This window comes from Marmota marmota, unplaced genomic scaffold (genome assembly GCF_001458135.2).
Source record: "Marmota marmota marmota unplaced genomic scaffold, marMar, whole genome shotgun sequence".
Taxonomy (NCBI): Eukaryota; Metazoa; Chordata; class Mammalia; order Rodentia; family Sciuridae; genus Marmota; species Marmota marmota.
In genome coordinates, this window is record NW_026000139.1 from 1,525,689 (window position 1) to 1,542,834 (window position 17,146).

The 17,146-nt window shown below is 48.4% G+C and overlaps 1 protein-coding gene across 1 annotated transcript in view; it reads right to left on the reverse strand.

The window, feature by feature from the left end:
* Srrm4 (serine/arginine repetitive matrix 4) overlaps positions 1 to 17,146 on the reverse strand; it is a 148,120-nt gene that overhangs the window by 35,067 nt on the left and 95,907 nt on the right. The window contains exons 2-3 of the mRNA XM_015505156.2: positions 6,706 to 6,852; positions 552 to 638 (exon numbers count right to left, since the gene is read on the reverse strand). Of these exons, the coding sequence (XP_015360642.1) occupies positions 552 to 638; positions 6,706 to 6,852 (234 nt within the window). The remainder of the gene's footprint in view (positions 1 to 551; positions 639 to 6,705; positions 6,853 to 17,146) is intronic.

Here is a 17,146-nt window from a genome sequence, read left to right on the forward strand (position 1 = left end):
AAAGTAAAAGGCAATAAATGAAAAAGAGCCATTGACTTGGCAAATATTGTCAAGTCCATTCATTATCCTGGGCATTTGGCTTGATGGACAGTGGGGTGGACACCTACTGGGAATCAAGACCCTGCAGATTCTTTCACTCCCTCGCTGAGCCTTTTTTCCCCTCATCCCTAAAATGGGAATATTAATGCTTGCCGGGGTGGATAGAGGTCGGGAGGTCGGGAAATCAGGGTAGTATTATCAGCTTAGTGTGATCCTCCGCACTGAGTCAACTCTCAGAGGAACTCAGTGCTCATGATAGTGACTGTGCTCCTATTTAATTGGTCACTTACTACATGCCAGACACCAAATCCCAAGAGGCAGGTATCATTGTCATTTATTTTCAGAATTGGAAAAGCTTAGAGGTGAAGTTCAAGGTCACACAGCCAGTGAACAGGCAGAGAAGAGATCTGCACTCTACAGAGAGTCCCCTATGGACTCCAAAGCCCCTGTCACCCTGTTCTGTTCCTTTCCGCATCTTGAAGGTTTCGTCTCCCCTCGGTGGGTGGTCTCACCTCCTTCTCTTCTTCCGGGCAGATTTCTTCTTCTTCTTCTTCCCCCTGGAGGAGGGTGGTGGTGTGAAGTCTCTGTCGAGGGACGCACTGTGGAGAACAAAGAGTCAGAGGACCCAGGGCTCCCCCATCCCCCAGCCAGGGCCCTGGCAGCCTGGGAAGGGGAAGGACCCAGATCCTTGCAAGACCAAGGACCCAGAGCAAACACCTAATTACCACCTCAGGGCTGATTCGGTCACACCTCAGATTAAGTGCTTCAAATGAGGACTTAATGAGACAGACGCTGAACGCTACCCAAACACCAATTGATTATTTAAAACAGAGTTATAGAGGTTAACTACTCCTTAATAGATTTATTATTGAATTTGCAAATGGCTCACCTTGGTAAATAAATCACTTTTTAAATAATTAATCAGCAGTTCAGCCCCCTTCTTCCCCAATCCATCCTGTCCCATGGTGCCTGCTGGAAATTCAATGGGAGGTGGAAGGTATGTTAAGTAGCAGCTGATTATTAAAAGTTTATTTGCCGAGGTCTAATGTAACGAGATCCGTATCTTATACCGCCTCCCAGAACCTCAAAAACCTCGCTCTTCAGGAATAATTATTTCCCGTGAAATTAAATTCAAATGCTCAGGCTGCAGTTAAATGATGTCAAGTTATCTCCTTTTATAATTGGGGCAGGCTCCAGGGATATATTTTTTAAAATGCTATCCCATAGCAAAGAGAGAGGGTTTGGGGGGTGGAGAACTATTGGGAATTGAAACACGAAACCCAATTGAACTTTACTGGAAAATGTAATATTGTCATCATTATTTTAGTAGCAATACCACCAGCATCTATCCTGTATCAGGAGTTTTAGGTATTTGGTACGCCACGAAAATAGTTTGAGGGTGGTGTGATTTTTAACCCTCTCGTTTTACAGGTGGAGAAAACGAGTTTCAGAGAGTTGAATGGATTTTCCAACAGCCACACCATCCAGAATTACCCAAGCTGGGATTTGAACCTGGGTGATTCCTGCCCCCCCTCCCCCCAGCTGCCTTCTCAAAGTTGATTGTGGGGCCCAGTCGTCTGGAAGTTGCCCAGCTCCCTAGAGAACATTGTCAAATGCTGCCATGTTTAATTCCACTCTAAGAATCTGGATCATTGGGATTAATAGAGGAGTGATGAAATGATCAGAATATACATCAAGTTCTCTGCATCTCCAATAAATGAAGATCCCACGGCCCCTAGAGATAGCGTTTCCAAGAGAGTCGCTTTGAGCAGGTTAAAAATAAATGTCACTGGAATCAAGGACGTGCTGCTTAATCATGCTTACATGTCATGAAGCGCAAACAACACACATACTCGGAAGCGAACAGGCTGCTTGGGTGGATGCAGTGGCCCTTTCCAAATATTGTGTCCAAAAAGTGTTTGACACAGAGGACGAGCCTAATAAATATTTGTCCAGTGACCAAATGAGGGGTGAGTGGATGAACTAATCCAGCTACGTGTTAAATCATCAGGTTTCATATAAACACAGCCTGGCCGGGGAACAGCTGCCAGGGATTTGAGAGGAAAAATAAATAAATAAATAAGGGACAAATACTCAAGAAACAAAACAAAACAAAACCTTTTCATTGTATGTCTTTTAAAATGAGGAAAAGGTCTCTCTGTTTCAGACAAATATTCAAACTCCTGGAATATTTGCCAAGGGAGCCCAGTTTGAGAACCACTGTCTTGGACTCGAATTTAAGTCATAGGGCAAAACTGAGAAAGTATTTAAATTGGGGTAGATTTGAAGTCTGTGAGATGGCTTTCATGGATCCAGCCCCTTATAATTCCCCAGTGACTTTGCCCAGGGGAGTCTGCCCTCCCTCGACCTCTTCACCCTGCAGCGGCCTGCCCAACACCTGCCAGGTGTGCCGTCACCAAGGGGCTAAAGGGGTAGAAAGGCATGAAGCACTCTGGTGTTACATGTGCAGGGGCTGAGGACGCAGTGCTTATGTATACTGCTGTTACAGACACGAGGTTACGCACAGTGACAGAGCATGCGGCGGCTAAGTATGCAGTGGTCACAAGTGGAGCCGTCAAGTTGGTAGTGGTGAAGTATGCAGTGGTTAAGTGCTCAGTGTGGTGAAGCAGGCAGAGGGTAAGTATGCAGTGGCTAAGTACACACAGGCAGAGGGTAAGTGTGCAGTGGTTAAGTACACACAGGCAGAGGGTAAGTGTGCAGTGGTTAAGTACACACAGGCAGAGGGTAAGTGTGCAGTGGCTAAGTACACACAGGCAGAGGGTAAGTGTGCAGTGGCTAAGTACACACAGGCAGAGGGTAAGTGTGCAGTGGTTAAGTACACACAGGCAGAGGGTAAGTGTGCAGTGGTTAAGTACACACAGGCAGAGGGTAAGTGTGCAGTGGTTAAGTACACACAGGCAGAGAGTAAGTATGTAGTGGTTAAGTACACACAGGCAGAAGTAAGTATGCAGTGATTAAGTACACACAGGCAGAGGGTAAGTAGGAAGTGGTTAAGTACACACAGGTAGAGGGTTAGTAGGAAGTGGTTAACTACACACACAGGCAGAGGGTAAGTTTGCAGTGGTTAAGTACACACAGGCAGAGGGTAAGTAGGAAGTGGTTAAGTACACACAGGTAGAGGGTTAGTAGGAAGTGGTTAAGTACACACACAGGCAGAGGGTAAGTTTGCAGTGGTTAAGTACACACAGGCAGAGGGTAAGTAGGAAGTGGTTAAGTACACACAGGTAGAGGGTTAGTAGGAAGTGGTTAAGTACACACACAGGCAGAGGGTAAGTTTGCAGTGGTTAAGTACACACAGGCAGAGGGTAAGTAGGAAGTGGTTAAGTACACACAGGTAGAGGGTTAGTAGGAAGTGGTTAAGTACACACACAGGCAGAGGGTAAGTTTGCAGTGGTTAAGTACACACAGGCAGAGGGTAAGTAGGAAGTGGTTAAGTACACACAGGTAGAGGGTTAGTAGGAAGTGGTTAAGTACACACACAGGCAGAGGGTAAGTTTGCAGTGGTTAAGTACACACAGGCAGAGGGTAAGTAGGAAGTGGTTAAGTACACACAGGCAGAAGATTAGTATGCAGTGGCTAAGTACACACAGGCATAGGGTAAGTGTGCAGTGGTTAAGTACACACAGGCAGAGGGTAAGAAGGAAGTGGTTAAGTACACACAGGCAGAAGATTAGTATGCAGTGGCTAAGTACACACAGGCATAGGGTAAGTGTGCAGTGGTTAAGTACACACACAGGCAGAGGGTAAATATGCAGTGATTAAGTACACACAGGCAGAGAGTAAGTATGCAATGGTTAAGTACACATAGGCAAAGGGTAAGTATACAATGGTTAAATGGCTAAGTTCACACAGACAGACGGTAAGTATGCAGTGGTTTAAGTACACACAGGCAGAGGGTAAGTGTGCAGTGGTTAACACACACTGGTGAGGCAGGCAGTGGGTAAGTGTGCAGAAGTGCCTAGTGGTTTTGTACACAGTAGTTCAACACGCAGGGCCAGGAGTGTGACGGTCACATATGCAGGGGCTTAACACACAGTGGCCGAGTTTGCTGAGGTCAAATCCGCGTGGCTGAGAACACAGCCGTGAGGACTCCTGGCCCCAGATCCTGACTAAGTGGATTGAAGCCCAGTCTCTTCCTGGCTCTGGGTCTCATTGTCATCACCTAGAGGAAGGGAATCAAGGGCAGCCCCGTGTCATAAGTCATTGCCAGGATCAGAGGAGCGGGCTTGTGTCACACGCCCTGCTGGGGCACGGAGTCAGTTTACAGTAAAGGGGCTTCTGTGAGGGTCACGCACCACACGCTGGCATTTCAGTCAATGACAGACAGTGGTCCCATCAGATGAGAACGGAGCTGAAAAACTCCTGTCGATTGCCGCCCAGCGCATCACCCCGTGACACTGGTGTGGACAAACCCTCGGTGCTGCCATAATACTTGGGGACAATAACAAATGACAGTTTCCAGCTGATGTACTCATTATACTTTGATTGTTAGAGCCAACGCCTATTTATGAAAAGAAAGCGTTTATCGCAAAAGAGCCCGCTCTGCTGCCACCCACAGATGGTGCTTGACCTCAGATCTCGATGGCACCATGTCCTCTTGTCCTTGATTGAGTCTCGTGCTACTTTGTGCATCTATGGGACATGTATAAAGCACACATCCTCCGTGTGCGCCAGGCTGTCCCATCTGGGTTTGCGTGAGCACACGCTGATGTTTGCACAGTGACAACGTCTCCTAAGGATGGATCTCTCAAAATACATCCCCGTTGTTAAATGATGCATGACCGTCGTGGAATCATTATGACTTTTATTATCACCATCGTGATTATCATCGCTGTGCTTTTTAACACGTCAGAGAGTCAGTCCCAGAGAGAAGGGTGCGAGAGACCCAGACGCTGTACGTTGGCAATGTGGCATCGCTGTTCAGGTTTCATGCCCAGAACCTTCTCTCCCGGCCCCATGAGACTCACTCAACATGTTTCAAGACTTCCTGTGCTCTGGACCCACGGCTGGGACCCGTTGGTGTCCCGTCTAGTTGATTCCTCACTGTGACCTTGAGAATGGGGTTTCATATTCCCATTTTACAATCATGAAAACTGAGGAAGAGGAACATGGTCACTCAGTTTGTCAAGGGCAGCATCCCAGGGAGAGCCCAGGGCTCTAAGTCTCACGGCCTCCCCTTCCACCCTTGGGAAGATGCTGTTTTGAAAGGACAGAGTTTCTCCTCTTCCCTGTTCTCTCTCCCCCGCCCTCAGCTGTCACAATAACTTCCCTCCCTGTTTCCTAGACAGTACTCTCCAGATCTGATATTGAGCTTCACTTCTGAAGAGTGGATTGGACGTCACTGTGTTTCTCTCCCATTGAATTCACAGCCTCACCTTGGTCACTGTGCAAACATCAGTCCCATCGCTGAGACTGCGTGGGCAAAATCTCTGGCTTCCTAAGCCACTTCTTCAAAATGCCATAACCTTGTCTCCTAGAATCAGGGTCTTTAACTAGAGGTCCCTGTGCATCAGCCTCAGAGGTCAATAAACCTTCTGAAAAGGTGCCCAGGATTTTCAGAGTGACACATTTTTTTCTGAACACAGCAGTCAGCCCTCAGCTTTTATCTAATTTTATCTAATTCTCAATACAGCTGAGAACTGCTGCCTTAGTCATGCAAGAACTGCAGAATGTAAGGAAGAGAATTTGAACCAGGGGCAGAGGTCCTCGGGCTAATCTCGGTCCTCCTACAAAATGGCCTCAGTTTCCCCACCTACAAAATGGCGTTGACACCCTCCAATTCAACATCAGGAATCTGGAGGAGATTTATTGGTGGGGAAACCAGATTCATTGGCCCGGGACTGTGGCAGGATAACAGGACAGGATTGGCTCCCGCTGGTGAGGCTGGATTACAGAGTGCTGTAAATGGATTTAGATTCTCCAGAGGCCAAAGATAGGATGGTCTCTAATATTGGGGTTGGGGGGGGGAGAATCACGGGATAGATTAACCTTTTCATTAGCATCTATAGAGTAATGTGTTAGATGTTAGTCTAGGACTTAAGATCAAAGAGACGGGAGTTCAACACTTCACTTGGCCACACTCTGGCCGCCATATTTTGGGCAAGTTACTTCTCTCTGATGTTCAATAAAATACTTATTATACAGCAGGTGCTTAAAAGGTGCTTTGAATAACTGAACTCAGGAATGAATACAGAAATCTGGAACTCAGATCTGGGCTGAAATCATGATTTGGGAACCAAAGGCACCTTCGAGCATTAAAATGGAAAGAAACTATCATTTATGGTTAGGAGTCAACAAACTATACCCAGAAGGTCAAACCTACCCCACTTCCTGTTTTTATAAATAAAGTTTTATTGGAACTCAGGTTTGCCTATTTATTTGCATAATGTCAATGGTTGGGTTTGTGGGACCATGGCAGAGGCAAGTAACTAGGACAGAAACTACCATGTTCACAGATCTAAAGCAATTACTGTCTGTTTTTCTACAGGAAATTAAAAAAAAAAAATCGACTGACCTCTTTTTTAAGGGTCTGAAAGAGGAACTTGTAAAAGAAGGGAGGAAACAGCCAGAGAAGCCAACTTCATTTCTAAATCTCCAGGTTGAACTTCCCCAGAGACCAAGAGAGGAAAGAGGAGGGAATCTCACCTTCGAGCTCTGGCAGGACCCAGCTCCCGGCAGGCCTTGTCTCTCTCCCAGCTGTTGGTGCCCAAGGCCTCGGTGGCCAGACGCTGACCCAGTTTTTCTGAAGGTCCATCCTGGGCTGGACCTATGGGGCTGCTCTGGGGCTCTGTCCTGTGGGGGAAGAAATGAAAAGGCATGGGTTAGGTGATACAGAGGACCGGTCACGAAATTTAGATTTTCATTTTCAGCTTCCTTCGTAGTTAGGTTGAAACCGTTAGATTATCTTTGGACAATTGTCTCTGAGTAGTCGTTTCCACTTTAAGCCAGTCATGAACCCCACATGACTTCTCCTGGTCTCTCTTCCTCTGTTCTAGTGACTTTGGGGGCCACATATTCTGGAGGATGAAGCTCCTCAATGGAGGAGAAACAACAGAATCACATCAGATTTTCAAGAGAGAAGTACACCTTATTAAGATTAAGACACTCAGATTTTGGAGCTTGTTACTGCAGCATACCTTAGCCTATCCTGACTAAACCATGGGGAGGTGCAGGAAACCAGCATTCTACTTTCTTGTCTCAAGACACAATTGGAGGACAAAGCATGATATGATTAGCTGAAACTCTACTTTGACAGTTCTATTTGATTTCTCCACCTCATCTGTACACTCTCCTGCACGGTTTCTCTTGACATCATTTACCTGTGGCTTACCATGGCCCAAAAATATTAAATGGAAAATTCTAGAAACAAACAAATTTTAAGTTCCAAACGTGCACCATTCTAAGTAATGTGATGATATCTTGCATCATCCCACTCTGTCTTGCCCAGAAGTGAATTATCTCCCTTACTTGTTGATCACTTGGCAGCCATTTTGGTTATCAGATCGACTGTGACTGTACCACGGTCCTGTTCAAGTCACCTTTCTTTAACTTAACAATGACCCCAAAGTCCAAGACAATGATGTTATCCACCTGGAAGCTGAAGAGATTTGCTAAGTGCTTCATTGGAGTAATAAAAGCCGAAAGAATAATGAATTTTTTTTTTCAGTGAGATGCACTTATGTAACTTTTATTACAACATGATTATTTAATTTTATTATCAGTTATTGTTAGTCTCTCACTGTGCCTGATGTATAAATTAAACTTTATCACGGTTGTGCATGTATAGGAGAAGACAGAGGCTTCAGTACTATCCTTGGTTTTAGGCATCAATTGGGGATCTTGAAACACTTCTGCCGTGGATGTGGAGGGTATGACTGATCACGTAGGAGATCACTTAAGTCTGATTACTTAACATGTCTGAGTTCCCTCAATTGTAAAACAGGGAATAATATTAGCCAGTGTATTGTTACATTGTTGTGCAGACAAAACGAGATTATTCATGCAAAACAAAAAAGTCTAGAAATTGTCTTTTTCTTTTACTTCCTTGCAAACCAATTGTCCCTGACAGGTATGAGATCACCTGGGATCTCAGAGAGTAACCCGAAGCTCCCTCCTTTGCTACAGATGTAGGCTCCAAATAATACGGGGGAGCAGCCAAGGAGTCTCATCTCTTATTTAGAGTCCCAGAGAGTGACAAGAAGTTGCCTAGGTCCTCAGCTTTTGAAGAAACTGTCGCTCTAACTCCTAGCTCCCAACCAGGAGGAGTCAGGAGTTCGGGGGTCACAGATGTATTTGGCACCTTCTAGAAAGTTCTCCTCCCTGCTCACCCTATCTTCAGACCCCCCAGGTCAGACATCGATCAAAAGCACTAGCATTTTTCATGCACCAGGCTGCTGCAGCCAGTGCATCAGGACTGGTTTCAGGACTCAGGATGAACGCATCTGATAAGCCCTCCACTCCTTGGGGCTTCCAGGGGAGCAGCCAAGCCTAGTCAATATTGAAGGAAGGGCAGAAAAACACATCCATCTCTGTCAGCTGCATATCAGTGAATCTTTAGAAGCAGAGCCAGGAGGGACGGAGGTTCTAATAAGGGCTGCCCTCCTCCCTGACGGCTCCTGGCTTCTAGAACTCCCTTCCACCTTACCCAGCCTCGGTTCTCCCTAGACCTCCCTGACCCAGTCTCCTACTATGAGAGCTCCATTTCTGTGCCTTCCCCCCCTGTCCATGGGTCTCTGTGGAATTGGAGCTAGGAATTGTTACATTGTTGTGCGGACAAAATGAGATTATTCATGCAAACAAAAAAGTCTAGAAATTGTCTTCTCTTGACAACTCAAAGCTTGCAGTTTCTGCCTTGCTCCCAGCAAGACCGGCCTTGACCTGCTGTTGTCCTGCTTAGGTTCACCTGAGTGCATTAACTCCAGTTTCCTGAGTGCTTCTGATGTGGGCACAGCAGTTCTAGAATTTACATCCTGGATGGAGGAGTAGATAATCAACACAGAGGTAAACCTGTGGCTTATTTAATGGTGATCGATTATGGTGAGAATAAAGTGGTATGCAGGAGTAGGGATGGAGGGGTGGCTGCTATCTTGCAGAAAGGAATCAGAGAAGACCTTTGAAGGGAGTAATGATGGAGCTCAGACTTGAAAAAAATAGGGGCCAACCTTGAAGCTTGGGTGGTTAAAAATGTGTTCACAGATTCTCTGACATTTATGCCATCAAAAAAAAAAAAAAAAGGAACGAATTTCTTTCCCTATGAAGTTGGATGGGCTTATTAATTTCCTTTAAGTGCACAGAATGTGGTAGAAGTGATAATGTGTGACTTTCCAACTAGGTCACCGAAAGCACCTTCTGCCTTGCTCTCTTGATCATTCTGGGAAAAAAACAGCTGCCACTTTGCAAGGACACCCAAGTGGCCCCACAGAGGGACCCATGTGAAGAAGTAAGGCCCCCTGCCAACAGCCAGCACCAACTTGTCACCTTGAAGTGGATCTTCCCACTCCAATCAAGCCTTCAGATGTGACTGCAGCCACCCCCCCCGCCCCGGAAGACATGTGGCCACAACCTCATGGTGAACCAGAACCACCCGGCTAAACTCCCTTCTCACAGAAACTATGAAGTTCCATAGTTGAATGCTGTTTTCAGCCACCAAGCTTTGGAGCTGTTTATTGCATAGTAATATCTAATTTCTACCCAGGTATCTGCAGAAAGGGAGGTTTAAAGACCCTTAGGATCTACAAGGAACAGAAAACAAAGACCAGAGTGGCAAGAGGTGAGATCAAAGATCATGTCTTTCGGGTCTGGGAGGGCCTTTGGGTTTTCTGAGCTGAAATGTGGAATCTTTGGAATAGACTTACGGAGTTTGTCTTACCTTTTGGAGGGATTGTTCTAGAATTGAGGGGCACTGGAATGAGGGGAAGAAAGAGAAGAGCTGGGGAGCCCTCTGCAATGGTTCAGACTTAGATCAGAGCAGCAGGGATGGAGGCCATGCACAGTCAGGCTCCAACACAGTTTGAAAGCAGGGCAAACATCATCTACTGCTGGTTACACGTAGGAGCAGGAGAGTAGGAGAAGGGCAAGAGTCAAGGATGACTCCAAGGTTTTGAGCTCCGGCAGCTGCCAAGAGGGAGCCCCTGGTGAGATGGAGAAGGTGCTCGGGCGTAGGGAGCAAGACTCCGGGGACATCTGCTCCTTTTCTAGGATATGACAGTCCCTTTGCTATGCCGATGGCAGCCCCTAATAATGAGCTGTCATTTAATTGTGTTCGCTCACACTGCAAGCTGAGCTCCCTGAGAACAGGACTGTTCTTTCTGCCTCAGATCTTAGGGAGAAGGCTCCCTTCAAAAAGTTAGAAAAGGCTTTTGAAAGGCTTTGGACTAGTGCTTTCACCTTATCGTTGATGGGAATGGACACCCAGAGATGGCCAATAACCCAACTAGCGCCTCTGTCTACTCAGATTGCCCCACGTCTTCTCAAATCTACAGGATTGAACTCAGGGGCACTTGACCCCTGAGCCCCATCCCCAGCCCTATTTTGTATTTTATTTAGAGACAGGGTGGCACTGAGTTGCTTAGTGAGCCTTGCTTTTGCGGAGGCTGGCTTGAACTCGACATCCTCCTGCCTCAGCCTCCCAAGCCTCTGGGATGACAGGTGTGTGCCACTGCACCTGTCTCTACAGCATTTTTTTTTTTTTAAAGAAAAGTGATCCAAAAGTTCATTGATTTATACCTGTTTCCTAGCAAAGCCTTGAGTTGGAGACACATAAGATTGGAATTTTGGCCTCTTGAAGCATTGTAGGGGACCAAACGACAAATATATACCAGAAACAATCCTATAGTAGACAAAAACTGAGTCATCTGGAGTGTAGGGGCAGCTGGGGGTGGTATTCCCTGGGCCAATGGGAAGGCTGGGATTCAGGGATGGGAAAACCTGGCTGTGGTGTGGTGAGGAGGGAGGGGATGAGGCGGGAGGGGATTCACGCTCTTTGACGAGGTGGATGATGTTTTATTTCCTTTTTCCAACAGTGCTGGCTCTGCCTCACCTGGGCTTGGGTGCCAGGCCTGGGATTGTGCAATAAAAGGGACAGCCATAATTAATTCTACCAGGCACACAGGCAGCACTGAGGGGTGTGGGGAGAAGGGAACCTTCCATAATATAACATTTGAAATCTTTTTTCAAAATATTCCAATGCTTTGTGTCTCAACTTTCTGAAAACTGAAAGAAACTCAAAAGGCACGAAGTTTGAGTTTCCCAAATTTGATGCAGTAGCCGAGGCTCCCCAGGAATTTTTTTAAAAATGCAGATTCCTAGGTCCCATCCCAGTCATAATAAAGGAGTCTTAAAGGGGTGAACCTAAGAATCTGCATGTTAAAGAACAACCCAGGTAATTCAGCTTCCTATGGGGTCAAGAATAAAGTCCAAAGACCCTGCATGATCTGCTTTCAATGCCATCTCCTATGCCTCTCTGTCCCTTTCACTGTTCTAGCCACGTGGTCTCCTTGTTTTCTCAAATAGGTCAAGCGGTTACCTGCCCCAGGGCCTTTGCTCCTGCTGCCTCCCACCTGGCAGGCATTTCCTCCAGTTCTTTGCCTATGTAGCTCCTCCTCCTCATTGAAGCATCACTTCTCCTCTTCACCCACCATAGAAACCCCTGGTGCCTGCTGCATTATTTCTTTATATCACTTATTATCATTTGAAACAATCATTTTCTACATTGTTGGCTAACCAGTTCTCTTCTGGACTAGAACACAAGCTTCATGGGAAGGGGAACTGGTCACTGAATCCCCAGAGATATAGTGTCTGATGCAGTGTCTTTCTGCTCAGAGAATGTTTGTTGAATGACTCAATGGATGGATGGATGGAGAGATGGATGGATGGATGGATGGATGGATGGATGAACTAGTGAATTCTGACCACTGATCCTTTGTGGGAACCATCCATCAGATTCGACCTCTTATTACAAACAACGAAGTGGGGGTCCTGGGAAGAGTGCGGTCTGAAGACGCACAGCACTTCCGTGGAATCAGCCGGGCCCCCACCTCCATCAACCTGTCTCCAGCTCTGTACCCTTTGCAGGGCCTCAAGAAAAATCCCGAGATCCATTTTGCTGAAGAGTGATGGCAGCTGCCTCCTTGTCCATGTTGCATTAAATTAAAAAAAAAAAAATACTTAAAAGGAAGGCGAGATTTTCCGGGGGGGGGCAGCTGAAACAGTGGAGTCAAGGGCCGGCATAGTTCACTTCCCTGGGGGAGGGGCAGCCACCGGTGCTGAGTTCCTCAAGGACCCCCCCTCCCCCTGCTTTCCTGCTAATCAGCAACCTGGAGCTAAGAGGCTGCTGCCGTCGTCGTCATGGCAACCGGAAGATTCCCAGACTCTGATCAGAGTCGGGGCTGAACTTTCTGCAAAACTCTGTAAGATGCCTGGATCCCCAGCCACATGCCTGCTCCCCCCCCCCCCATCAAAGCCACCGCTCATGGGGCAGAACAGCCAGCCACTCCGAACAAAGTGCTTATTTCGCCCAGGTTAACATCATTTTGGGAACCGGAGACCAGCGATGTTGGAGCAGGAAGAGCCCCAGATCCAGCCCATCTCTGGGTGGAGGCAAGGGGGCGCGTCCAAATCCACATCAGAGATGTGCCTGCAATGGCGGGTGGCCTTTGGATTCCCAGTCCAGGGCTCTTTCTGTGTTGCTCGATCCTAAGGTCAGCCAGCATTTATCAAGCACCCACTGTATGCCAGACCCTGGGATTGGCACTTCTTCATCATCAGCTCATTGCAACCTTCCAAAGCAGCCCAAGCTCAGGCGCTGTCCTTCCCACTGTGAGAGCGGAGGAACGGACCCGGAGATACGATGTGGCCAGAACACCAGCAGCCCTGCCTGCGTGTGAGGATCAATTCAGACAAAAAAGAAGAGAAATCTGGAAAACGTTTTGGAACTACCGGAAATGATGAGCAGGGTGCAGAGTGAATCCTGATGATTGCCCTGCAAGACACGAACTTGCCCTGGGTGTTGGCAGAGGACCTGCACCTCTACGTTTGACCCAAACCTTACATCCTGCAAAGAGAAATGGCATCGGGTCCGTTAGATTTGGGACATCCCTGACCCTGATGGCCTCCACTCCTCTGTGAGCTGTTCCTGGGTGCAGCGCATGTCTGAGCTATTGCCTCACCTGATGCTAACAACCCCTCACAGGGTGCGTGGTGAACCTGCCTCCCTTGCTTAACCACGGAGCCACATCCCCAGCCCTTTTTTAATGTTTTCTTTAGAGACAGGGTCTCACTGAGTTGCTTAGGGCCTCACAAAATTGCTGAGGCTGGCTTTGAACTCATGATCCTCCTGCCTCAGCCTCCCGAGCCGCTGGGATCACAGGCGTGTGCCACTGTGCCTGGCCGGCCCCACATGCTTGCTCTTTGCTTGCACCCAGGGCTGTGAATGAGCCACCCTTGGGTCTCCACTTCCAGACACCCTCAATCTGCTGGATCCCATAGGGAATGTAAGTCCAGACCCTCATTCACGCTCACGAGCCCACCAGAGAGCCCAAGGTTCACCATGGGGCAGATAGCCCAGGGGCAAGATGGATTTGGCTAATTTGTGCCTTGGCCTCTGAAACTCCAGTTGATATCTCGGCCTGCAGACTTGGCGCGTCCAGTCTTTTTCAAGGTTAATCTCGTTAATGGAGCCTGGTTGGAGGTAGTCTGCAGGAACATGACACTGGCTGGAAAAAGCATCGGAGTTTGAGAGAAGTCTAGGATTCGACAGCTGCTCTAGGGGGTGTCACTGGGGTGCGGGGGCGGGCATGCTCATTTTAGCAGAAACTGAGATGCAAACAAGACCTTTTTTTTTTTTTTTTAATGAGATTGGCATTTCCCTCTTTGTTTCATTCATTATCCAACAGTTGCTGATGAACTTCTCCTTGGTGTTAGGTTTCAAGATGCAAAAGTGACTAAGGGTCTCTGTCCTGGAAGGAGAGACAGATTCCTAAGCTGAGAGTTACAGTGTAGAATGGTACATTCTCTGGTAGGAGCTTAGAGGAACATGGAGGTATAGAGAACGCACTGGACCCAGCCTAGGGAACATGGCAGGTGACCATAGGTGACCTAAAGGATGGGTGGAGGCTGCTCAGAGAAGCAGAGCAAAATGAAAGAGCATGTGCAAAGGCCCTGCTCCAAGACACAGCGGTGAATCTTTCCCGGGACAGCAGAGGATGCAGTAAGTTATTAAGAGCCAGTTGGGTGGAGAAACTGGTTGAAAGGAACTGGGGAGGAAGCTGGGGCTGGATCTTCAGGGCCACAGGGACAGGTGCTTTTCAAGCCTAATGTGCACCCGAGTCCCATGGGGATCTTGCTAGAAGGTGGCTGCTGACTCAGCGGATCTGGAGTGGGGTGCACAGAAGCCTGCGCTTCTGCGTCTCTACCAGCTTCTAGGGGATGCTGCAGCTCCACGGACCACACCTTGAGTACCCAGACTGCAGATTCTGCCAAGGATTTGAACTTGATCCTGGGATTGACCTGCACGGTCCAGCACAGCCCTCTACCACTCTCCCTGCTCAGGCAACGGGTGAGAATAGCTCACTCAGTTCTCAGGGCTGAGAGCAAGTGCGTGAGCGTGTGGACGCGCAGGCGTGGACGAGCACACGAGAAACACTCTTGTATATCAATAATCGCCCGGTTCTCAAGTTCAGGTCAAAGGACCCAGAAAAATCATATGGAGAAAAATCGGCTCAGCATTTCTTACCCAGGTCAGCCAAGCAGGTCAGCCCCAACCTGCCTGAGCCTTGAACTCCCACCACACAACACACATCCATCTGCTGCCCTTGCTCAGCCCCAACCCTGCCCCCGGCCACTGCTTTCCTCCCAGTCCAGCCTGCCGATTGCCCATTTGCAACAAGAGATCCAACTGCTGAGAAGAGGATTGGATTTGACTGTGAGGACCGCCTGAGGCACAGGACGTCTCCAAGTAGAGAATGAGCTGAACTCCAGAACGAGATACGGCTTCCCACGGAAACAGCTTGCAAACTAGAGTCAAGGGATGCTGGGAAGGCACAGGAATCCACAAGTCCTACTGCTATGAACCTGTGTCACCCTTGGCAAGAATAATGCCTCCCATTGCAGCCCAGGGTCCCCTGAGGAGCATTGCATCAGCTGGAATTGTAGACAGCACTTGGGTCTCTCTGAGGATGGTGAGCTGCAGGTCCTGTGAGGTGAGTCCCTTTGGAGCATCATGGCAGATGCTGCTGGCAGAGGGACCAAGCAAGTGAGACTTCAGGGAAGAGGGAAAAGGATCTCAGCCTAAGAGGAAGCCCTCAGCTCCGGGCGGGGGAGGGGGGAAGGTCGGCACAAGACCTGGAAGAGTGAAAATTGGTCCCGAGAGGTGCGATCAAGGACCATGCCCCGAATCTTCACTCCGAACATATTTATTGAGCAGCTGCTTTGTGCAAGCCATGTTAAATCCCTTCCTACGGAGCTTGCATTCTACTGCAATGGGCAGAGGGAGGAGGGGAATGGGAGATAAACATAAATAAGTGATAAATAGGGGGACTGTGAGCCGGCGATGATGGTTACAGAGAAAAGAAATAGAGCAGGGTAAGGGATGTGGAATTGTATTGGGAGAGGATTGCAATTTTAAATGAGGTGATTAGAGAAGACCTCACTGAGAAGGTGACATTACAGAAAAGGATCAAAGGCAAGGGCAGAGGGAGCCTTGGAGTGCATACTAGGCAGCAGGCACAGCCCGTGCAAAGGCCCTGCAGTCGGAACAGACTCAACGCCCTGAGGAGGAATCTCAGTGTGGCCGAAGCCAGAAGAGCAAGGGAGAGAAGAGCAGGAGGTGACGTCAGAGAGGCAACGCGGGAGAGCTCACGTGGGGTCTGGCGGGCTATTGCCAGGACCTGGATTTTGCTCTCCGGGAAATGAGAAGTCACGGGAGACAGGATCTGGCTGGGCTTTAAAGGATCCCTTTGGCTGTTTGCTGGAGATAGACAGAGAAGGAGCCGTTATGGGTGCAGGAAGGCCACTGAGGGGACTATAGCGACAATCCCCAGGAGGGAAGAAGGTGGTGGAGTGAGCGTCAGACCCTGGACATAGAGTGAGGGTAGGATGGAGGAGTTTCACGTGGATCGCACGTACAGCGTGCAAGAGGAGGGTCGAGGATCGCTCCACTTGAGCTACTAGCAGGACCGAGTTCCAGATCACTGATCCGGGACCAACGACAGGGAGAGACAGGGATTCAGGAGGAGTCCTGTGGATCTCAGGCTAGGGGGTTAAGTACAGGTGCCTAAAGTTGCCAAAAGAGTCCAGGACTGGGAAATGCATTTGAGATACATTTACATTTACGTGGACTGTTTAAAGACAGGGAGGCTGGAGGGGCATCAGGGCGTGCACCTGTAATCCCTGCTACCTGGGAGACTGAGGAAGGAGGATGGAAAGTTTGAGGCCAGCCTCAACAACTTAAAGAGACTCTCATTAACTTAGTGAGACCCTATTTCAGAAAAAAAAAATGAGAAGGAGTGGGATATAGCTCAGTGTTAAGATGCTCCCGGGGTTTCAATCCCTAATATCTCAATAAATAAATAAATAGGCAGGGGGCTGGATCTTCTGGGAGAAAGATAGATCTCCTGGCTGGATTGCTATGGGAAGCCGGGGAGTGAGCTCTGAGGTCATTGTACAGAGGGGTTTCAGAATAATAAGATGGCTCAGTAGGAGTGACCCTGCTTAGAGGACTGGCTCTTAAAACAGACTCATCAAGTGACTGAGCATTGTAGTCCATTCATCTAGATGCAGTGATCCATCTGCTGTTTATCCACCCATTCCCTCATCTGCTAGGCATCCTTTGAATTCTGGGGGAGGGGACATTTCAAGGTGACCCAGACATGAGTCCCCTCCCTCAAGTGCACAGCCCTGCAGAAGAGAGGGGATAGGTATATAAGAAAGTGACCTGGGGGTGACAGTTGCCGACCGGAAGTGCCCAGGGGAGGCCGAGTTCCTGGCCCAGGGGTTGGTGGAGCACAAAGATTAGATGCTCCGGATGTCTGGACTCCTCCTAGGGCTCACCAGCTGGATGATCTTGGGCAGGTCCCCGCTCCCCCCCCCC